At 42.4% G+C, this 23927-nt stretch overlaps 1 protein-coding gene across 2 annotated transcripts; it reads right to left on the reverse strand.

The window, feature by feature from the left end:
• Window positions 1-1301: 1301 nt before the first annotated feature.
• On the reverse strand, window positions 1302-21550 carry LOC121277429 (trypsin inhibitor ClTI-1-like). Of its 2 annotated transcripts, none has more exons than XM_041186879.1 (4): window positions 21474-21550; window positions 16132-16181; window positions 5311-5420; window positions 1302-1763 (listed from the first exon to the last, which is right to left on the reverse strand). In XM_041186879.1, the coding sequence occupies exons 1-4, from the start codon at window positions 21523-21525 to the stop codon at window positions 1718-1720; spliced, it is 258 nt and encodes an 85-aa protein (XP_041042813.1). In that variant the 5' UTR covers window positions 21526-21550; the 3' UTR covers window positions 1302-1717. The 2 variants fall into 2 exon arrangements, with proteins under 2 accessions (XP_041042813.1, XP_041042814.1); XM_041186880.1 differs by lacking the exon at window positions 21474-21550 and adding an exon at window positions 16540-16591.
• Between the last annotated feature and the right edge of the window lie 2377 nt (window positions 21551-23927).

The raw sequence follows: 23927 nt of genomic DNA on the forward strand, positions 1-23927 counted from the left end.
TTAGCAAAAGAAGCAACAGTGACATGAGGAAAAACATTTTTACACCAGCGGGTGATTAGGATCTGGAATGCACGGCCTAATAGTGTGGTGGAGGCAGATTCAATCAGGGTCTTCAAAAGAGAATTAAGTATTGCTGAAGAAAGAGACTTGTTGAAGCTTTGCATCTTACACTCATCAGGACACTCGCAAAAATGCCAATATAAGGAGGAAACAACAATTTATACTGTATGTGAAGATAGTGCTGATTGGTTGGCAAGTGGCATTGCCATGGAGAATGCACCAGTGATGGTGACTGACAGTTAACTGCCAAGCATTGTTTGAAATTTAAACCAGGCAGCTTGACCCTGATTGGTCAAGGCATTGCCCTGAGGAATGAGTCAGCGAATGGTTGTCACTTATTTTGTTTAGCTAAAACAGGCGCAATGTATGTACATGTTCTTTCTATCTGCAAAGAACAGAGTCCTGTATATTAACGTACGTAGCTTCCAGTACACGCAAGATTGCCAGTTGGCCTGCAGTATGGCGCATTTGCGTATACTGGAAGCTACATATATTAATACACAGGGCCCTGTTCTTTGCAGACAGAAAGAACATGTACACACATTGCAATGTTTCAGCTAAAAAAAAAATAAGTGACAGCCATTGACTGACTCATTCCTCAGGGCAATACCTTCACTAATCAGATTCAAGCTGCTTGGTTTAAGTTTCAAACAATGCTTGGCAGTTAACTGTTAGCCACCAGCACTGTATTCTCATGACAACGCCACTTGCCAACCAATCATCACTTTCTTCACATAACACTATAAATTGTTGTTTTCCAATTATATTGGTATTCTTGCAAGTGTCCTGATGAGTGCAAGATGAAAAACTTAGACATGTCTCTTTTTTCAGCAATACTCAAGTTCTGTTCTACCAAACAACTAAAAGATAATTGGATAATAATCTGAAGAGAAAATATTTTCAAGGTTATGGTTAAAAGGGATGTGGGACTAGGTGAGTTGTTCTTTCAGAGGGCCAGCACAGACTCAAGAGGCCAAATGACCTCCTTCTGTACTGTAACCATTCTATAATTCTATTTAGCACAGGCACTTGCAAGGTTAGTTCATCTTAGTGTTGATTTAAATGCTCCCACTCAGGGAGTGTTCTGTGTGAGATAACCCACTAAGCCAACTAAATCACTAATTTCAATGGAATGAATTTCAAGTGGGTTTTCTGAAATATGTATCATATCCCACCAAATTACCACTCCTTTGAAGACTAAAATCTACCAATATGCACTACAGAACGACCTCTAGAACAAGTAGGAACAGCAGCTGTTTATTCTTTCATGCATAAAGAGACAACAGCACTATTGTGTGGAAGAACCTAGAACAGCAGATGTCACTGCTATACATTCAATTTCAGGACTGAAGAAACACACGCACATACACCAGACAGGCTGTTTTAAAAATATTTAGTGAAAGATCTTTTCATCATGACCACTGCAGATGGCAAAAGATGGCTAATTCTCCGATTAAGCTGAAAGTCAGGGCGGTGAACTTTCATTTCCTGATCAGCATTTCTATGAGCACCTAATAAGCGAATCAGTCCCCAGGAAGAAAAGTTAAATATGTTAAAGGTGCAGAGATGGAAGCCGTTTCTCATTAATTGCATTCCGTCAATAATCACGTGACAATTCTATGTTCCTTTGCATCCTTGTGCTTCATTGTTTTTCTCTTTAGCAGTTTCCATTCTTCTCTATTTTCACGTCCTTATTATATTCCCTAAGGGCAAAGAAACATAAAATGTTTTGAGTAAATTTGTCAGAATGGTATCAGAAGAATGACATTTCTGGGATTGCTTGCAATGACCATTGCTCCAGGTTTAACGCAATGACACTGAAATTCAACTACAGCAGTCTTCCTGCATAAAGCTGGGACAACTCTTTTCAGAGGGCAGGAAGATTGGACAGAAGCTGTTTCTGCCCACCTACTCCCCCCACAGTCTATCCTCCTGAATTTCTTTTATGATTTGACCCTTCCATCTAGTGAGTTCCAGTGTATAAAAATAAGATGTCTCCCATTTAGGATGGAGGTGAGAAGACATTTTCTCCTCTCAGAAGATTGTGAGTCTGTGGAACTTTCTTTCCCAGAGAGTGCTAGAGGCAGGATCATTGAATATTTTTAAGGCAGAGGTAGGTAGATTCTTGATTAACAAGGGAATAAGAGGGGTACTGGGGGTAGGCAGGATAGTGGTGTTGAGGCCACAGACAGATTAGCCATGATCTTATTGAATATTGGATCAGGCTCAAAGGACTGAATGGCTTCATCCTACTCCTAATTCGTATGTTTGTATATGTTGGTATGTAGATGAAGATTAGTGGCATTGCAGCCCTGAAATTCTTGCGCTCACAATGAATTTGGTGGGTTGTAATTCTCATTCTAAGGAGTACAGTTGAAGCTAAGATCAACCAAGATAGACAAAAGTCATTGAGACCCTTGAGCCTGAAAGTTGTAAAGTTTGAGGTGACCGTAACTGGGGAGAATCTGTTTAGAGCATTGTTTTATTTTGTTACATTGAACAGAGATAGCCTTCTGGTCCCCTGCCAGAAAGAGAGACTTCTGGAAGATTTTAACCCCTCACCATCCAGTGATGGCCTTCCAGGAGGGGTAGGCCATTGTCTATGTGCATTCCCTTTGTCAGTCAGTAAAGGGGAAAACTGGATTTTCACAGCAAGGATCTTTGAAGATCAGGACCAATTTACAATGTCGCAGGCTGCAATGTGAAAGTGCCTTCCTTGGATGTGACCAGCTTTATTAGAGTTGATAGCATGATTAGTCCTGTACAGCGTGAGTGTTTTATGGGCTCCCACAATCCAAATGATGAGGTAGGATGAAGAGGGAATGCAACAAAAGATGGACGTGAACACAGCATTCAAAGCTGTGGTCTCCACTTGCCAGGAAAGCCTGGAGTAGGGTTTCAACTCTGCCCCTTCTGACATGGAGGCAGGTGTGCTACTAATTCCAGGTTGTAGTAAAATGTAGGAGTATGTGGACAGTCAAATGACTGATTTTCCTTTTGGTATATATCAGCATCAGGAACTGACAAGTCAATTACTGTGTTGCAGAAGTTCAGAATAAATCACCTTACACCTCCGCAATTGTGAAAAGTGTCTCTAATGCATTAGTTCTTTTTTCTTCTCCTCCACCTCTTTTCCCTCCCCCAACTCCACCATCTATAGCTGTAAAGTCCAAAGGAGCACAGGTAAAAAAAGGGAAAAATTATTGCAAGTTTAAAGAGATATAATTTATATAGCATGTTCCATGACTTAAGAACATCAGTAAGCACTTTACAACCAATGAAGTACTTGTTTGAAGTGTATTTATTATTTTAACATGTGGTTTGGGACTTAAACCTTCTGACTCAGAGGCGAGAATCAAATCACTGAACCATAGCTAACCCACCTTGGCACTAAGGACAAAGATAATCAAGCTCCTTTGATGGACTACTAAAGGAGGCACTACGTTGAGATCGAGGGGGGATTTTAGCACACAAAAACTGGAGGGTTAGAAGCGGGTGAAAATTTAAAAATTCTGAACACTGATTCACCTCCAACCCACTGACTTCCAGGTTTTTAATAGAGAAAGCACAAGGGTGCGGGCAACAAACCTGCTCCCAGGAGGTCGGTTGGCAAATTAAATATGTAAATGCAGCTGCCTCTGATTTAACCAGCTTTGCAGGTTTTACAGTGGGTAGCCAAATTTCTGAGGCCTTGGGAAACCTCTGGCAGCTGAAACAAGGCAAGGAGAGTTTCAGAGAGAGGGTATTTGTCTTCACAGCATTGCTGATGGGCCAGGATGAACAGGAGAGCTTCCCCACATCCCCATACAAAGGCTGCCAGATTATGCCCCCACCACCACCACCATGATCAGACCTACCTGGCCCTACAGAGTATCCTAGAGCACTCACTTAGAGCCAAATTTGCCAAGGACTTCAGATTTCCCATCTGAAACTCCACCCCTCTGCCTGTGTAGTCTACCCCTGTTGATATGCAAATCCTGGGATCCAGTCAGATTCAGACTATTGGTCATGCAACATGGAAGTAGCGAAATTAGTTATTCTTCCCACTACCTTAACTTTGGCTCCACAGTTAAGGAGGGGTATCAAGGCCTTGGAGGGGTTGAGAGGAGATTTGCTAGGATGGTATCAGGGATTGTTCTCCTCAAGAGTTGTAAAGGTTATGGGAAATTTAATAGAGCTCTTCAAAATTATGTTGGGTTTTAATAGAGTAGAAAGGGGGAAACTAAAGCTTGGGGCAGCCGCCACAAAGGTGCAATGGGGAAAGGTCTCTGTTTAAGACCTTTCTGCCATAGTTCACCGAGGAGCTGGGAATTATATAGACCCCTCGGGCTGTATGACTCACAAGGAATGTATGCAGTGAATACTAAATATATCATAATTGTACTGAAGCACCTCAGAGTGCAACATGATCTATGTCGATAACTTGAATACCATTGCACTGTCTGACTACCTGTAATGACCATACTGAAATGTCTGTAATGTTCATTTGATTTTATTGAAGTACCTTGAAAAGTTGAATATGATTGTACTTTTTGTGATGGCCATTTTGAAATGTTTTGTAATGTTCTTTCAGATATTTTATGAATAAAGTATATTTTTCCAAAGAAAAAGGGGGAAACAGTTTCCATTAGCAGGAGAGTCAGCAACCAGGGTATAAATGTTAGATATTTAAGAAAACAGCCAGGGAGGAAGATAAGAAATTCTCTTATGTAGCAAGTTATGATTTGTAATGCACTACCTGAATGGTTGATTGAAGCATATTCAATAGTAACTAAATACTTAAAATGGAAAAATTAGCAGGGCTGTGGGCAAAGAGCAGGGGAGTAAGACTAATCGGATTGCTCTTTGAAAGAACTGGCACACGCATGGTGGGCCAAATGGCCACCTTCAGTGCTGTCTGTGATTCTATGATTCCCAAGGAAGTACAGTCTCACTGCACAGTTCAATAAACCTTGAAGTAGCTCAACAGCACTCCCCAAACCTTGCGCCCTTCAACACCTTGAAGGACTAGGGCAACAGATGCATGAGAATACCATCAGCTCCAAGTGGCACATTATCAAGTCTTGGACATATGTCGCTGTTCCTTCATTGTTGCCAGATCAAAATCCTGGAACTCCATACCCCACACCACATGGACTTCAGCTGTTCAAGAACCCAGCTTTTTACCATCTTCTCAAGGGCAATAAATGATGGCTTTGCTACTGGCACCCACTTCCCAAAATTGTATTAAAAACAAATCTGGTTTCTTACCAATTGTGCAAGCATAACATACACTCATTAGGAAATGTTATGCCATTTGTTCCACAGACTGGGTCCCGTTCCCGTGAACATGCTAGTTTAGAGTACTGCGCACAGTTAGGCTAAAACCAAAAAGAAAAGTAGAAGCATATTCAGCAATACGTAAAACTTTGGGATAAAGATCACCCTCCAAAAACAATCTGAAAGTAGATAGGGTATTATATTAAATGAAGACCAGGAAAAGTGCTTTTTTTTAAAATAAATACTCAGCTCAGGCAACATCTGTGGAGAAACTGAAGTCAGTTATTCAACATTGCAACTTAAAATACATCAGTAATGATAACTTGCATTTACAGATCATCTTTGATGTAGTAAATAGCCCCAGGATTCTTCACATGCAAGATTTGACACTGAGCAGGTAGGTGTTAAGGAGCAGGGAGGTGTTAAGGAGCATAAGGAGCATCAACTGCTACTGGGTTAAAATCCTGGAACTCCCTTCCGAACAGCACTGTACCTGCAGCACATGGCCTGCAGCGGTTCAGGAAGGCAGCTCACCACCACCTACTCAAGGGAAATTAGGGATGGGCAATAAATGCTGGCCCAGACAGCAACACCCCACCTTAGGAAGAAATAAAAGATAGGCGATTCAGTGTAGAATATGGTGACTAATGGTGGAGCAAAAGATGTGGGGGTGCACGAGAGGCCAGAATTGGAGGAGCTCAGAGTTCTTGCAGGATTGTAGAACTGGAGGTGGTATTTTAGAAATAGGGAGAAGTGAGGTCATGGACGAATTTGAACCCAGGATGAGAATTTTCACATCTGCAGTATTCTGCTTTTCTTTCATATTTAATTCACTGCCACTTCTCTTCCAGGAATGCCCATCTTGAAGAAGTTCTGCTCTGCTCTCTGATGGGATTTTCATTTGTCTCTTCTACTTTGATCACCTTCATCCTTTCTATTTCTCTTCTTGTGTTTGATTAGGTACCTACAAAAACCCACTTCCACAGCCACATCTCCTTCCTTAGCAACTGTCTCCAGCTCCAAATTATTCCACATGGATTCCAACTGAAATTCCACTCTTCTTGTTTAGGATCCACCTGTGATTACAGATATCTCTTGGACATTCAGAATTCCTAAAATTGCTTTTCTTGATCTGTCCTGAAATCCAATCTTAATGCTATATGACGCCACATACACACTCTCAACCTCTCCAGAAACATCTCCTTACTCTATCTCAAAGCAGTCCTGGTCTGCAGTTTCATTTCATTCTTCAACTCATTTGGCACTTTAACAAATTTTTTTTTCTCTTCCTTTCAGGTGTGAAGGATCGTAAGCTTCACCAACTCACAGGTACCACTACCCCTCCAGATCCTTCCTTCCTTCCCTCCTATTCCACCTGTTCTTTGAATTTCACTCCTTGCCTTGTATTCATGATACCTTCTGACCTTCCCCTCTATGATTCTGAACACTTAATCATCAGCAAAGGCCCTCACCCCTTATGCCCCCACCCAAATGAATTTTGGACTTGACATAATGCTGAACTCGTCTTATATCACCTTCACGCTAACTTCTTTGGCCAGGAGTCTTTCCTCCACCCATCAGACCCTTTTACCTTCTCCAATATTCTCCTTCCACCTGGGCCCCTCCCTCTGACTTCTTACCCTCTCTAGGGGCTGAATCATTCCAGGTTTGCACAAAGTGCGGTAGTGGGCAGGAAAAAAGACGTTTTACCCGCCAGCCGCAATGGCAGGTTTACGCGCTGTGTCATCCCATCCCCAGCGTATCCCACCTCATTAATAATGCATTCCTGGGAAACATGCCAGAATGCTGGTGAAGGCAGCCTCTGATTTGCCTGCCCCACTGTCACCTCAGGCCTTCAGTAATCCGGGTGCTATATTTAAAGGGCACCCTGCACAGAGTTGCACTCTCTAAGAGATTGGAAGCTGCGGCAAAGTCATGGCTGCCAAAAGGAGGAAACATGCTGCCTCCAAATTAACAACGCCTCCCTCAGGTGCCTACTGGACACAGTGGAGGCCCGCTGTGAAGTCCCCTCCTCCAATCTGGGCAAAGACTAACTAGCAAGGTGACAAATCCAGCAAGGGAGGCAGTGGCAGCAGCGGTCAGCGGCAATGCTGTGCAAAACAGGACAGCCACCCAATGCTGAAGGGGGGTGATATAGCTCCTAACTCTACATCCTCTCCACCAATGTCAATATGTGTCTCTTTATAGATGCAGAAGTAATTATCCACTGAATGCCGCACCTATATAAATTTAATCTTAATTTATACAATTAACAGCAAGTCCCCATCCACCACCATCTTCTTCCACCTGATTGACCTTGTTCTCATGTTGGACAACTTCTCCTTCAATTCCACTCACTTCCTCTAAATAAAAGGTGTTTTTGTGGGTACTGGCATAGGTCCAAGCTATACCTGCATTTTTGTGGGATATTTCTGGAACACTCCTTGATCCAGTCCTACAACTGTCCTTTTACCTCATCTCCTCACCATTCAAGGCCCCAATCAATCATTCCAAGTGAAATAGCAAATTACTTGTACTTCTCTCAATCTAGTATATTGTATTTGATGATCACAATGTGGTCTCCTTTACATTGGGAAGACCAAACATAGGCTGGGTGACCACTTTGTAGAACAGCTCCATTCAGTCTGCAAGCATGACCCTGACCTTTGTCATTTCAAATCTTCACTTTGCTCCCACTGACTTTTCTGTCCATGGCTTGCTACAATGTTCCAATGAAAATCAACACAGCCTGAAGAACAGCACCTCATATTTCTAGGCTCAACATTGAGGTCAACAATTTTAGATCATAACCTCTGCCTCCATCTTGTTTCTTTTTTTTTTGCTGGTTCAGTTTTATTCTTGTTTCTTTCCTTATTCCTTCACTTCCAAACATCTCTGGCCATCCACTCACACCTCATTTGGACACATCTTTTGTTTCTTTACTTTATCTAGTCTCTTTAGATTTTGTACCATGAAATCTTTTTTCATTTAATCTATCCTGCCCTTCACCCTATCACAGACCTTCCCTTTTGTTCTTCATCCTCTGTCCTCCTTTCCACTTGTTTAAAACCTAATACATTGCTATCTTTCCTCAGTTCTGATGAAGGGTCATCGAGCTGAAACGTTAACTCTGTTTTTCTCCACTGATGCTGCCTGACCCTGACTATTTCCAGTATTTTCTGTTTTCATTTGAGAATTTGGAAAAATGAGACATTGCTTGATCCTGTTCTTTCCAGAGGCTGCCTGACCTGCTGAGTATTTCCAACTTTTTCTGTTTTGGTTTTTGAGACTTCTGACAATTGGTAGAATTTTGCATGTTCTACATTTTTAAGAGACCCTGCTTCCAGTAAAGTTTCACTCAGCAAGAATTCTCATTTAATAAGAGTGCAGATAAGAGAATTGGACATTGCAGACAGTGCATCCTGTTCTAATTCTGTGGTCATAATTACTGGGGAAGAGGGAAGGGGAGAACGAGAAGAACAGAACACATTCAAGCCTGTCCCCATCATATAAATCTCAGCCAAAAGAAGAGTTTTTGCAAAGTTTGCTTCTCCAGTTGAACCTATTTATACTGTTCATAATTTTAAATACTTGTATTGTAATAGTAGTAAACATCCTGCTGAAGTACCAAGTGTATCAGCAAGTATAAAGATTGCAGGCATCCATAGCAGCCATTGGTAAAAATGGATGGCATGCATAGAACCATGTATTTTTGCCCATAGCTTTTATTGGAGATTTATTCTATACTAAAAGCTGTCCTTTTTGAATATTAAAAACTTTAAGCTATTCACTGTATAGCAAAGAGCATCCATACTAAACAATTATCATGTTACATTCTTTATTCTTCATTTATTTTTCAACTGTTGCTGTTTTCGTTATATTTTGTTTAATTCCTTATCATTACCCGGATTCTTCCACTGCAGTAATCTGATTTTACTTCCTGGTGTTTGGAGCACTATAATGTAAACTAATTGATTTAGTGTCCTTCGTGCAAGGTTTCATGCAATAGGAATGTACGTTGATCTAGATACTGTTCCTATTCCTTTTCCATTCACCCATCACACAAAGGTCTCTGATGGGAACTTTAAATCATAACTTCATTTTCTTAGCTTTCCCATTGTTCCTCCTCTTGAAGTATTCTACTATCCCCCAATTAAAAATAAACAGGAGGTTAGCAGCAATGCCAAAGTAACTGAGAAACCATCAGAGTAGAAGGTTCAGCAAAAGGCTATGCTAAAGCATAAGATTCTTAGGGTGTTCTTTCTCTCCAGACACCACTTTCTGGTCATACAAATCGCAAGCCAATCATTTTCCTTCGCTTCCAGTAAGATAAGTGGTTATAGGTGCTGAGCAAGTAAGTTAAGTCTGGAAGTGGTTTGCTCTTGGACATTTACTGCATTCTTGGAGGCAACCTTCATCTCTCAGTCAATACTTATCATGAAGAATACGTCCAAGGACCTCACCAGTTGACTTGCTTATACAGCTGATGGACAAAGTAAACAGTAAAAAAAAAATAAAGTTCAAAGATTTCGTTAATTGGTCCTACACAGAATGCTGTACCTTAACTCCCATAAGGCCTTTTAAATGGTACCATTGGAGGGGCACCTTCTCAAAAGAAGGTTAGTTGATATTAAAGGTTAGACAGGGATTAGTGACCACCTGAAGGGAAAGGGATAGAAAATGTAATTATGCAACCAGAGAAATCTTTGACAACATGATAGGAGGAGCAGATTATAATCTCAGGAGAAATCAGGCAACAATGAGTGGCTCTGACAGCGTGTGTGGGGATGGTGGTGGTGATAGGTGGGAGTACAAGAGTCTCGAGTGTGTTGCTCCACAGGTCTAGGCCGAAACCCTTTTTTGTTCCTGGTATAATAAAAGAACTAGCATTTCTAAAACACCTTTCACAGCCTTACAGCCAATTAAACACTTGTGAAGTACAATGGAGGAAACGCAGCAGCCAATTTGCATGAACCAAGATCCCATAGACAGCAAATGTGCTAACGACCATACAACAGCTTTAATGATGTTGTTTGTTGTATAAATATTGGCCAGGGCACAGGGGAGAACTCACCTGCTCTGCTTTGAAATATTGCATGGGGTATTTCACATCCGCCTGAGAACAAGCAGTTGGGACCACAGTTTAACGTTGCATCCAAAAGACGACATGTTGACAGTGCATCCCGCCACTCAGTATTGCACAGGTGTGTTAGCCTAGATTTTTTGCTTAAAGCTCTGGAGTGGAATTGAACCTGTAGCCTTCGGACTCAGAGGCGAAAATGGTACTACTCAGCCATGGCTGACACTCAAATCAGAATCTTACACTTGGAGGACACCAGAAAAGGTTGATACATAATGTTGGGGAATGCAGAGGGGATGGGGTTAGAAGGGAAATATACAGTGGAGACAGGCAAGATCCTACAAACAGTTTACCTGGTTTGCATCTAAGACAGTCGGCAGTGACATCAATTATAGACAAGGTAGAAAAATTAAGACACACATGGGCTACCAATATAAGTTAGTATTTATGTTTGTGTTGAACTGAGAGCCAGACTCATAAGGTATTTGCATGGTGGTAGTAAGAACAGTGGCTATAAGGATGGCAAGACTTGCTGTACTGGGGATGGGAGAAATGGTTAATGTGAAAGAACTAGTCTCAGAACTCTGACAACTAAAGGCACTGATTAATGCTGCCCCTGCTCCTCATACTTTTCCTGCTACATTGTTGTTGCCCAAGTCGTGATAAGGGCTGGTCCCTCAAGATGACAATGAACAGCGACAAATCTGGATACCCAGTCGGAGGCGCTAACAAATTGTTCAGGCTTTGAACATTTGAGCATGCCAATTGTCAGCTTGATTGTGCTTCTGTGGGCTCTAATCCTAAGGCAGCTCCTCAGCATTGTCCAGGTATTTGACAATAGTTGTGTGCCAAGTCTGAAAGGGCTAGTTCTCATCACCCAAGAACCAGCCTTTAACCTGGCAACTGGATGGAATAAACATGGTACAGAGGACTGGAGAAGGATTAATAAGTCATTATTATTGCCAGGAAATGGAGTAGAGATCTGCATACTATGATACCAATGGTTGCAAACCAGCTGTACATTGATGGTGTGGGATCCCTTCAGATCGATAAAGACACCAGGCTGGTGATGGAGAGCATTGTGGGTGCAGGCTGTGGCACCATTCAGCCTAAGGATGCCAGCAATGCAGGTGAAGCCTAGTGTTCTGTCATCATGCTTTACTCTGTTCATGGGGGTGAGATGCAAATGTTCCTTCTGGTGCAGAGAGACTTGATGGCCTCCCTGACACAGCGATGGACTGCAAACGGGAATATAATTCTGATGTCGTCTGCTGCTACTGGAAAGAAGCCTGTGACATAGAAGTTAAGGGCTATGAGGACTTTGACAGCTGCAGGCAGTGTTGACCAGGCTCTGGTTTGAAACTAGAGTTGGATGTAAAGCAGATGACATAGCTCAGTGAAAGCCTCCTTTGTGAATTGCAGCCACCTAGCACATTCCTCCTCAGTGAAATTCATGTGGGAGATGTGCTCTCAGAAGACCTGTTGCTGGCTTGGCCTCCTGCACTGTTCTCTCCTTCTCCCTCTTCTCCCAGTATTCCTTCTCTCTCCTAAGTTCCTTGCTTCTCCCCCTCTTCCTTTAGCCTTAAAGTCAGCACTAGCAGATCACCCAAACCCTTTGTAAGGCAACCAAAAATTTGCAACACTATCTTCTTAGCAGCCAAACTTCCCAGAATCAGAAAATGGGCCAGCAGCAAGTTTCCCGCTAAGCTGCATGGGTACAGCTATTTACAATCTATATTAATGGATTGGATGAGGGGACAGATTGTATTTAAGTCAAATTTGCTGACAATACAAAGATAGGTTGCAAAGTAAGTTGTGAGGAGGACACAAAGGCCTGGATTTTTGCTCTCCACTTGGGAGTGCAGAGTCAGGGCATTTCACAGCTCCACAAACCTGAACCAGGAGAAAGTGGCCTGGAAGGTCAGATTTTCATTTGGGGTGGTGGGGTTCCCTGGGAGTTAGGCTGGGCAACCCCTGAATGACTGTGAAAGATGCAGAACCAGGCTGAGTGGAAGGACTGCCTTGGTGCATTGGCACTGTTTAAAAAAATGCAGAAAAACAAACCAGCCCTGCAACCCTCATCCCTCAACCCTTCATCCCCACACACTCCCCATGCCCCATTCATGCGACCTCATGCCCCCCACCCACCCCCATGACCTCTCATACCCTCCTTGCCAACTTATTCCCCTCTGCCCAACCTCCCCATGGTCCCTCATAACCTCCATGTCAACCTATTGCTCCCACCCACTCCCATGTAGCTCCAAGCCAATAGTGCCAACACATGCCAACCCATGTACACCACCCACCATCCTTTACCCTTATACCTATCATGCCAACTCACCCAGTATCCACCATGGGCAGACTTCAGGGCCCCTACTGAGATTAATAAAAAGTGTCTACTGCAGTATTTTATTTACAAAAAACACTTTCATTCATAAAAACACATTTACTACACTTATATCCCTTCAACTACTTTATCCCTTATAACAAAAAGCATTTCATTCAATTGCCTAATCCCTTATAAACTACAATGAATCCACAGGTACTTGGAGCTCTCAGTCAAACTGTGAAATGGCAGGCACCCTACTGTGCTAATGGACAACTAAAACAAAAACAGAAAATGCTAGAAAATCTCAGCAGGTCTAACAGTATCCATGGAGAGAAAGACAAGATTAATGTTTCAAGTCTGTATGACTCCTTCTTCTGCACTAATGGACAGTTGTGAAATCAATCATGCAGCACCAATCTAGTAATGGTAGCCCTAAGACTTATGTCAACAGATAGAGTGAAATAGGAAGCAATCATTCTTTTTTAATACTCCAGACAGTTTTTTCAAAGAATTAAAGGGCAAGAGTTTTAAGTGCCTTGACTGCTTGTCAGCTCCCTTTGATGCTTATCTTAACACTTTAACAGTTGTTTCTGTCAGTTTCTCTTGACACCTGACCTTTCCCAAAGGGTACCTGGCCTTGCCAAAGGTGTCCCGGGAGCATTTCCAAAGGGGTATCTTATTTCTCCAAAAGAATATCCTGGCTATCCAAACGACCCCACAAAGTTTAGACCTGCTCCAGCCAGTTCTAATCTGTGCACGTTGGGTTTCAGTCACCTCTCACAGCATAATCACATGATGAGTGGAGGCAGCTGCAGCTGCAGATGCCTCCACAAAACATGCATGTGTGAAATGCGACCCGATCCCATATCTACCCTCATGAAATTGGTAGGTGCCATATTCAGGAACAGGACTTTTGATTTTCAGGCTCATCTGCCATTTTCACAATGACGGAGAGGCTGTCCGTTGTTGCAAAATCCAGGTGCAAGAGTCTGCAAAGGGATATAAATAGGTTAAATGAGTGGTCAAAAATTTGGCAGATGGTGTATAATGTGGGAAAATGTGAGGGAATATAAAAGCAGAATAGTATTTAAATGGAGAGCGGCTGCAGAATGCTGTGGTACAGTAGGATCTGGGTGAATTTGTGCGTGAATCACAAAGTGTTAGCATACAGGTACAGCAAGTAATTATGAAGACTTTTAGATTCTTGGCCTTTATTGCAAGGGAGATGAAGAGTGATATTGGACTTGAAATGTTAACTCTGTCTCTCTCTCTCTCTCTGCAGATGTTACCAGACCTACTGAGTTTTTACAGCACTTCCTGTTTTTATATAAAAGTAGGGAAGTCTTGTTAAATTTGGAAAGGACATAAGTGATACCACACCTAGAGTACTGTGTACAGTTTTGGTCTCCTTATTTAAGGAGGGATATTCTTGCATTGCAAGGAGTTCAAAGAAGGTTCACTAGGTTGATTCCTTGGAGGAAGGGGTTGTCTTGTGAGGAAAGGTTGAGTAGGTTGGCCTATACTCATTGGAGTTTCAAAGAATGACAGCTGATCTTAATGAAACATATGAGATTCTGAGGGGGCCTGACAAGGTACATGTCGAGAGAATATTTCCCCATCATGGGAGAAGTTAGCACTGCGGGCACAATTTCAAAATAAGGAGTCTCCCAGTTAAGTTAGAAAAATGAGGAATTTCTCCTTTCAAATGGTCATTAATGTTTGGAATTCTCTACTCCAGAGAGTAGCAGAGGCTGGATCATTGAATATATTCAAGGCTGAATTCGACAGATTTTTGACTGACAAGAGAGTCAAAGGGTTATGGGGTGTGTGTGTGTGTGTATTTTGGGGGGGGGGGGTGGCGGTGGGTTGGGGGAGGCAAGCAGGAAAGTGGAGTTGAGGTCGTGATTAGATTAGACATGATTTTATTGAATGGCGGTGCAGGCTTGAACGGCTGAAAGGCCTACTCCTGCTCCTGGCTCCTGCTTCTTCTGTTCACTTCACCTGAGGGAAGATGGGGCCTCAGTATTGCATTGATGTGTCAGTCTTGATTTTGTGTTTTGTACTGGAGCCTTCAAACTTAGAGACAGGAGTGCTGCCAGTGAATCAGAGCCAACATTAGTGAGGCTGATCCCAAGTGTTAGAAAGAGCTGGAGACACACTATAAGCTGAAGTCCCAAAAAGAGACATGTTCAAGAAAGCTTTGGAATAATATGGACAAAGATAGATTTTTGTGAGGTAAAGGTATCAAGGCATTGGGAACAAAGGCAGATAAATGCAGATCAACTATGCCCTGATTGAATTGCAGAACAGGCTTGAGGGGCTCAGTGGCATATTCTTGTTCCTATCCAAGATTCTGAACTGGACAGAGAAAGTAATCTCAGAAAAGGGCAGAACAACAGTTGGAGGTGTGAAAGGCAAGTATTTATTTACATAAGACTAGTGATTAACATCTACCAATGAATGGCATTAAGAGTGGTTGAGGCCAGGGTGTTGGATTCATTTAAAGTCATAAGGAATGAAAGACCACATTCATGGAGCCAGTTTGTGATCCTATACAGAAAAGAAACATTAAAACTTGCTTTTTTAGATGGTTCATTTCACTAAGCTATGATTATGATGTCTGATAGAATGAAAACTGATAGCTTCCAAATGTTCCATTAAAATGTGAATCCACTTTTTGTGTTTTGCATATCATACAATTCAAAAACAGCTCAATTAAACATTATATTACTCTTTCACCCACTAAGCTTCTTACAAAAAAATCTCTTTGGGTAGAAAATACTTAATTGCTCTTTAAACCAGCTTTACTGAAGGAGGTCCAAATGTATAGCTTTAAAACTATTTAGATCATTAGCTTTAGCTCTTGGGGCAATACTCTCCACAGCATATCTCACCTGCTTCTAGTCATGAGGTTGCACTACTGCAAGTCCATGGTTTACTAGAATCTAGTCTTGTGTGGAAAAAGTAACAAATTCAACTTCCACATCCAACTAAACTTTCATTAAAATAGCAGTTTTTAAACCAGGGCCAACGAACTCCTGGTTTTCCGCCAAGACCCTCCAGGGGTCCACAGTACATGGCCAACTTTACAGCTGGGCAATGTGGTTGACTACCCAGGGTGCTTTAGTCAAGAGAAAATGAGTGAGTGAATGTCGTGCTCTGTTCCCCCCTTTCTCCTCCTGTGCTGATTCCGAACATTGTTTTCCTGTTCACCACATTCGCCAGCTCTCTCTGCCTGTGCTTCCCCATTGGACCTGCTCTCACCTGGCTCCTCTGGTGCCCTTCCCGAGCACTGTTCTCACCTGTGCTCCGCATGCTCTTACTCACCTCATGTGCCTGCTCTTCCTGTCCTGTCCATTCCCAGTGGACCAGCGGTACATCAAAAAGAAAAATTGGTACTTACTGTTTTACCTGATCCCTCATATTTTGCATTAATTGGGTGAACAGCCAATACTGGAAACAGAAAAAGACGTTCATTAGGTCCCCAGAACCTCTGATAAAGTCAACAAGTTTCCCACTCAAATCTAGAACATGCATTACTCCATTTAGCATAAGCTGTGTTAAACTAACAGATTGCATCTCCCACATCAGTGTTCCCAAATCCAATGACTAACGTGTCTAAACGGACTGACACAATTCCTTCTCTTGCATTTTTGAGACCAGGACCTTAAACAAGTTGCTCTGTTAACCATTAAATGACAATGACTGACCCTACCTCTCTAAATAAAAATATTTACAATATATTGCAGACCGAAAATCGATTTCTACCCTCAGTTACAGCTCCCACTCATTTTAACACCAGAGGCAGTACCTGTAGTGCAGAAAATCAACATCATAAAAAACTCCATCCTCAGCACACTGTTTGAAGCTCATTAACTGAATGAGAGTGGTGCTGCCTGGGGCTCCTTAAACCTGTTCCTGGGAAGGCGGGATCCAAACCAGCAAATCACACAAAAGCAATAATTGCTTATAGGAATACATTGACAGGGCAAATATCAAGGACACACCCACTCCAGCAAGCCAATCTGAAACCCAAGGGTTCTAATCTTTCACCACCACTATAAGCACAAGAGTGCAGTCTTTTATGAATAATGCAGTGAATTATTTTTGTGCCCCATACCTGAAATGATGCAACAGTTAACAATTGTGACATTTTATTATGTTAAATGTACTATAAAAATATAAGTAGTTGGTGTTGTGGTAATGGCTAACTGGACTAAAAAGAAAAGAAAGACTTGTATTTATATGGCAACTTTCACAACTCAGAATGTTCCAATGTGCTTTATGGCCAATCATGTATTTTTGAAATGTAGTCACTCTTGTAATGTGGAGAGCACAGCAGCCAATTTTCACTCAGTAAGATCTCACACCAGCAATGAAATAAGGAACAGATAATTTGTTTTGGTGATGTTGGTTGACAGATAAACTTTGGCCAGGACAGGGGAGAATTTCCCAGCTCTTTTTATCTCCAGCCTCACCTCATGTGCCTGCTCCCTCTGCCCTGTCCATTCCCAGTAGACCTGCTCTCATACTGCTTCCCTAGTGCTCACCTCATGCTCTGCTTTGTTCCTGTACCTGCTGAGGATAGACTAACTTTGTAGTGAGAAGCAGGCAACCATTCACTGAACAGCTTTATAGAAATGCAAGTCTTACATTTTATTAAGTTAATACTTGTTTTCGTAAAAGCATAATTAAAACATTTTACATGCAGCACTTTCATATTATAAGTATTATATAGTATTAGAATTTAGGTGGTGTGGAGATGAGCCGTGATTACTAGTCCATTTGAAAAGGAGTCAGGCAGAGCATCAGTTTAATAACTCATCCATCTCGGATAGTGCAGCACTCCCACAATACTGCACTGAAGTGTCAACCTGGATCATTTGCTTCAAGATTAGGACTTGAATCCACAACCTTTGGGTTTACAGATAAGGGTATCACCAACTAAGCCTAATTGGCTGCTTTGTTGGTGGTAATTATCACCAAAGTTACTTGTTGTGATATATTTCCTAGTCTGTACTCCTGCTTCGGTCTTAAAATGCAGTCTTTCTTAAACCTATGTAACCTCACTAACTTAAACACAACTTTTGAAGCTCAAAACAAAAACAAAAATACCTGGAAAAACTCAGCAGGTCTGGCAGCACCTGCGGAGAGGAGCACAGTTAACGTTTCGAGTCCGAATGCCCCTTCAACAGAACTATGTAAAAATAGAAGAGAGGTGAAATATTAGCTGGTTTAAGGAGTTTGGGGTGGGGGGGGGTGGGGGGGTGGTGGCAGTGGTTGGGACAAGTTGAAGGTCAGTTGGGCCCCTGCAAAACTCTCCCAAAAAAACTTTCTGCAACATTTTAAGACATCCTGAACCTTCCAAAAATCTAATTTGGCAAAATCTGACATAAAATACCTTTGACTTGTTACAAAGGAAATCCAAATCTAGTGATTTCAGCAATAACAGCCAGCCAAAGTAGCAAATTCAAACGTTTGGATCCAAGGTGTCATTCAAATAAATGGACTTGTGAGGAATGATACTAGTCAGTCAGATCCTAATTAGATTGCAAGAAGCTGCTGCTGAAATTTAATGGAAAGTTGGGTAGAGTGTATAACACGACACATTACAGCCTTACTGACATTGAAAATTTCACCCAGAGTGTGCTGCTCAAATCATAGTAATAAATTCCAGGAGGCTGTTGCATACTTGAACTCTAACCATACACTTCAACCGCATTAAGGAATTCTGTGAAGGATTAACATTGAATCCTGATATAGCAAAGGTATAGAACAGGATTTTCCCCTTGTTGGGTGGGCGTGGTGGGCAGGCATGGTGGGTGGGCCTGGGGGCGGCTGCAAAACGACCTGCCACCCGCGACCGGGCCCTGACCGTGATTTCACACTGGCTGGCCAATGAACGGTATGCTAAAAGCCTCAGTGCTGCCAGGATGGAGGCAGGAGGAACGCAAGCACTGAAATTTGCACATGCACAGGGGTGTGCTCACTGAAAGCTCCCTGAAGGCACGGAGCTGTCCCAGGGAGCTGAAGATTTTTAAAATGGAAAATGAAGATGTCACAAATAATATAGACATGCCCCCACACGTGACTCAGTCACATGAAGAGGGACAAGTTAAAAATGAGTTTTAAAAAATGTTTTTTTTTATTCATTGTTCATCCCACCCATGGATGAGGCTTTGCAAAAATACATAGGTCGCCTGGCCTATATGCCCGCCCATAAGGTTTGACGGGCAGTGAAAAATTCAGCTTAATTAACCGCTTAAGGGTCTTGGCATGCCTCTTAATTGTTGGCGGGCACGTTGCTGACTCTCGCGCACGCCTGCTGACCAAAATATCGCACATGCACATGATGACATCGGGACGCTTGCCCAACATCTTCGCGCACTATTTCATGCTCAGGTATGTCGGGCTGGCGTCTGCATGCCCACCTGAAAATCCTGGCCATAAAGACCTCTCAGACAGACCAACTGATAGCTGGCACCACTGCTGGTGTAAAATGGTCCCATCAAATAGATGGGTCTATTGTAAAACTAATGATTCTGCAAAGATAACCTTAATTGAATGTGTAAGCTCTCTGAACAGAATAGAACTGAATAGGAAAGATGGTTTATGATTTTAGCCTTTTGTGTTAATTATCAATGTTAAGAAATAAAAATATGTAAACAATAAGAAGCAGGAATGGTGTTTGCTTTGCAGGAACCCCACCCGTCTGGCCCCTAACTTATCCTAGACAATGAAATGAAAATTCACCTCAATGATACTAAATACTACTGACTTAACCTAGCATCCAAATCCATAGTTATACAATTGTGAACAATTGAATTTGCAATTGGTACTATAAAACTAGTTAACAATGAACAGGGACCATCCTATTATCCTTTCACAGGTCCTAACGGTGCCAATGGTAAGCACAAAAATGGCAGACCATGAGATCGATCTACCAAATGAAAATTGAATCAAACACTCAGTGAGTTTAGCAACTGCTGCTACCTCATTGCCTGGAACAGTCATCCACTGTAATTGTGTAATGTAATGCTAACTGTAAAATAAATGTTTATCAAAGTCTAAATGGTTAAATTACTGCCGCCTGTAAACTGAAGCTTAGGCAAATGCTTACTGCAGCAAAATGTTACAGTAATTAACTACTGCTGTAAATTGAAGGTCTAACTAAAATCACTGATAATGCTGGATTGTACAGTTGAAAGTGAAAAAAATGGGTGACATATAAAAACCAGCCTGTCCTATATAATCATAGTGCAATCAAGTAACATGATCACTGGTCCCTAACCTATCTGATTCAAATGGACACACTGGTCCTTTCATTATTTTAAAGAAGTCAATGAAACCTATCCACAGTCTACTCTAGAGCTTCCCAAACTATTTTCCAATTTTAAGACTTGAAAATTAATGAGATCCAAGATGTCATGAAAAAGAAAACAGCAATTAAGAAGCATACCAAACTTCAGCATTTAATTCTTAAAGTTTAAATATTATAAATCCACATATTGTAATACATCATATAAATGTGAAAATACGTGTTTTTAAAGTACTTTGTAAAAATGTTAATTTTTTTGTACTCATGTTGGCTTCAGCCAAGCTCTCCCTACTCTGCAGTAACAGAAGGCTCAGTGAAGTCCCTCACACACCCCCCCACTGCCCTCACACACAGAACAGTCCTTCTCCGCATCCCCCACCCATACACACAATGATCAATTGCTTTTCTCTCCCTCCTCACCTTCACCCCCATATACACACAATAATCAGCCCCTCTTCTCTCCCCTCTACCCCCCAACACACAATAATCAGCCCCTCTCCTCTCCCCTCTACCCCTCCACACACAATAATCAGCCCCTCTCCTCTCCCCTCTACCCCCCCACACACAATAATCAGCCCCTCTCCTCTCCCCTCTACCCCTCCACACACAATAATCAGCCCCTCTCCTCTCCCCTCTACCCCCCACACACAATAATCAGCCCCTCTCCTCTCCCCTCTACCCGCCTCACACACAATATTCAGCCCCTCTCCTCTCCCCTCTACCCCCCCACATACAATAATCTGCCCCTCTCTACTCCTCCACACACAATAATCAGCCCCTCTCCTCTCCCCTCTACCCCCCACACACAATAATCAGCCCCTCTCCTCTCCCCTCTACCCTCCCCACACACTATAATCAGCCCCTCTCCTCTCCCCTCTACCCCCCCCCCACACACAATAATCAGCCCCTCTCCTCTCCCCTCTACCCCTCCACACACAATAATCAGCCCCTCTCCTCTCCCCTCTACCCCTCCACACACAATAATCAGCCCCTCTCCTCTCCCCTCTACTCCTCCACACACAATAATCAGCCCCTCTCCTCTCCCCTCTACACACACAATAATCAGCCCTCTCCTCTCCCCTCTACCCCTCCACACACAATAATCAGCCCCTCTCCTCTCCCCTCTACACACACAATAATCAGCCCCTCTCCTCTCCCCTCTACTCCTCCACACACAATAATCAGCCCCTCTCCTCTCCCCTCTACCACACCACACCCACCCCCCCCCCACCGCCCCACACACACACACACACACAAACACACAGTAATCAGCTCCTTTTCCATCATCATCCTCCACTTCCTCTGCCATTCCCACTTTTTGGTCTAGTTGCTAATGCCTGCGAAGCAGGGTCATCAGCACAGGATAAGCAGCCAGTACAACAGGCAGACAGGAGCAGAAACATGGTAAAGTTTGAACCGTCATTCACCTTCCCTGCTCAGCCGCACAACCTCCCAGTTCTTCCTCCACTCCAGACGCATCAGTCACTCAGTCACTGAGTTATGTTTGCCTGCTTCTGCTTGCACCAATTTGGCGCACAAACATCACAGGCCTGTTGGGGCTTGCCCCTAAAAGTATATTTGAGGTTAAAGAGAGCTTTGGGCTCACCATTTGTTCCTTGTGGTTTGGCAGCATCAATCCATTGAGTCTAGGGCTGTCCCACCAGAATCTCTTCTTCACAGTCACTGTGAAGGACTGTGGAGGAGGGGGAGTCTTGACACCAAATACTATCTTTGCGACTCTATCAAGGGTCATGACCCACAGTTTGGAAACCCCTGGTTTACACCTTTCTAAAGAAAAAAGAGCCCAAGTTTTTAGTCTACAGTGGTAACTAAGAGCCTTTAAAATAGATATCAGTCTAGTGATAAACTGCAGAACCTTTTCCACAGATTCTGTGTCACCCACCATGGTTGTTGTAAGATTTTGGGGTCTATGAGCTCCTTTAAGGCAGGAACAAACTTGGAGTAAAACCTAATTTTTTTCACTGTTTGAACAAGCTATCTCTCCTGGTTTGGTACACTAACTCTCAAACTCTCAACTGCGCAATATTCATTCATGACTCCTGAAGGAGTCCATGCCCATATGCAGCAAGACCTGGACAACCCACCAGTGAATGAAGTTTCATGAATAATCTGGAGCCCGCTGGGGCTCCTGGCCTGCCCGCCAGCCTTAAGCTTGGACGGGTAGGTCTTTAATTATCTTAACTAGCCTGTCAATGGTCTCAATTGGCCATTGACAGGTCGGCGGGCGGACAGCTGATTTCACTGTCCGTCCACCTTCCTAAAAATTTAAAGGGCCCGGGATGACATCAGGGGATTCCTCCCGACATCATCCCGCATCATTTTCCCATCAGCGAGCGGGCCCCCCCCCCCAAATCACCGAGGGGAAAATCCTGGCCCTTGTGTTTTTGTGCTGCTTCACAGGGACAGTATCTGTACTGTACCAATTGTACCAAGTTGCTTACTTTCATCAACAATTTCAATATATTTCCTGCTCTTCATTAGAACACAGCAAACTAGATACACACTGTTAAACTACAAGGAGTTTAACCTTTGTCTCCCCTCATTACATTAGCAATTCCTTAGATGCACACTTGTCAATGCACTACAATGGATTTGCACTTTTTGAAATTTATCTTTGGGATGTGTGTGCAATTGTCAAGTCTAGCATTTATTGTTCAAGCCTAAGTCATAGAATCATAGAATGCTTACGCAACAGAAGGAGACAATTTGACCCATTATGTCTGTGCTGGCCCTCTGAAGAAACAATTCAACTAGTACCACTCATCTGTCTTTTCCTCATAGCCCAGCACATTTTTCCTTTGCAGAGAGTAATTCAATTCCCCTATGAAAGTCTTGACTGAACCTGCCTCCACCACACTCTCATGCAGTGCATTCCAGATTCTAACCACTCGCTTCATGAAAAGGTTTTTCCTCATGCTGCCATTGCAGCTTTTGCCAATTACTTTAAATCGATGGCCTCTAGTTCTTGATCCTTTCACCAATGGGATTTCACATGACATTTAAGAGTTAGCCATGTTGGTGCAGGAATTGAGTGAAATATAGACCAGACGGTGTAAGGATGGTAGGTTTCCTTCCTTAAATAGCATTAGTGAACTGGTTGGGGTTATGACAGTCTAACAGCTTCATGATCAATATTTAATGATACCAGCATTTTATTTCCAAATATTTTTAAGTAAATTTAAACACTCAAACTCCTGTGTTAGGTTTTGAACACACATTTAATGGATAATGACTGCACAATTATACCCCAAATTTATCAAAATGTGAGATGTAACGACCCTGCGTATATATATACTATTGTATATTTGTATAAATATATATATTGTATAGTACTATACTATAAGGTCAGAATTATACCTCTAATGTCTCATATCATTCCAGGGAACAAAGATCGCTATGAAAGGTAACTTTATTGGCTTGTGCTGTTTCTGAGCAGATTCACCTGTTGGCATTAAGGATGGGAAATTCAAATCTGTGTTTTTTATAAACTGTGTCACTTAGCTGAAGCACTTTCTCCCTCAAGCACAGTTTTCCAGCAAGTATTACAATGTGTGACATTTTACTTTGCTTCCTGTCAGTGTGCATTCCCCAACATCAAATATAGTGATTACATTTGCATGATGAATCAAACTTACCATTGCATGAGTTAAATTCCCATGTGTAGATGTGACACTGTTTTCCAGAGCCCTGTATTCAGAACTTGCTTTACATACAGTCAGCAATAAAAGCGAGTTCCAGCTGGAGTTCTATAATTGTTGCCATTTTTCCCAGAGTACATGGAGTGCTTTGAGGAGGTGTGGGTGCTTCATCGACACTTTACACATAAGTTGTTGTCATTATTTGTTACATTCAACTTTAGG

Source organism: Carcharodon carcharias, chromosome 4 (assembly GCF_017639515.1).
Source record: "Carcharodon carcharias isolate sCarCar2 chromosome 4, sCarCar2.pri, whole genome shotgun sequence".
Classification (NCBI taxonomy): Eukaryota; Metazoa; Chordata; class Chondrichthyes; order Lamniformes; family Lamnidae; genus Carcharodon; species Carcharodon carcharias.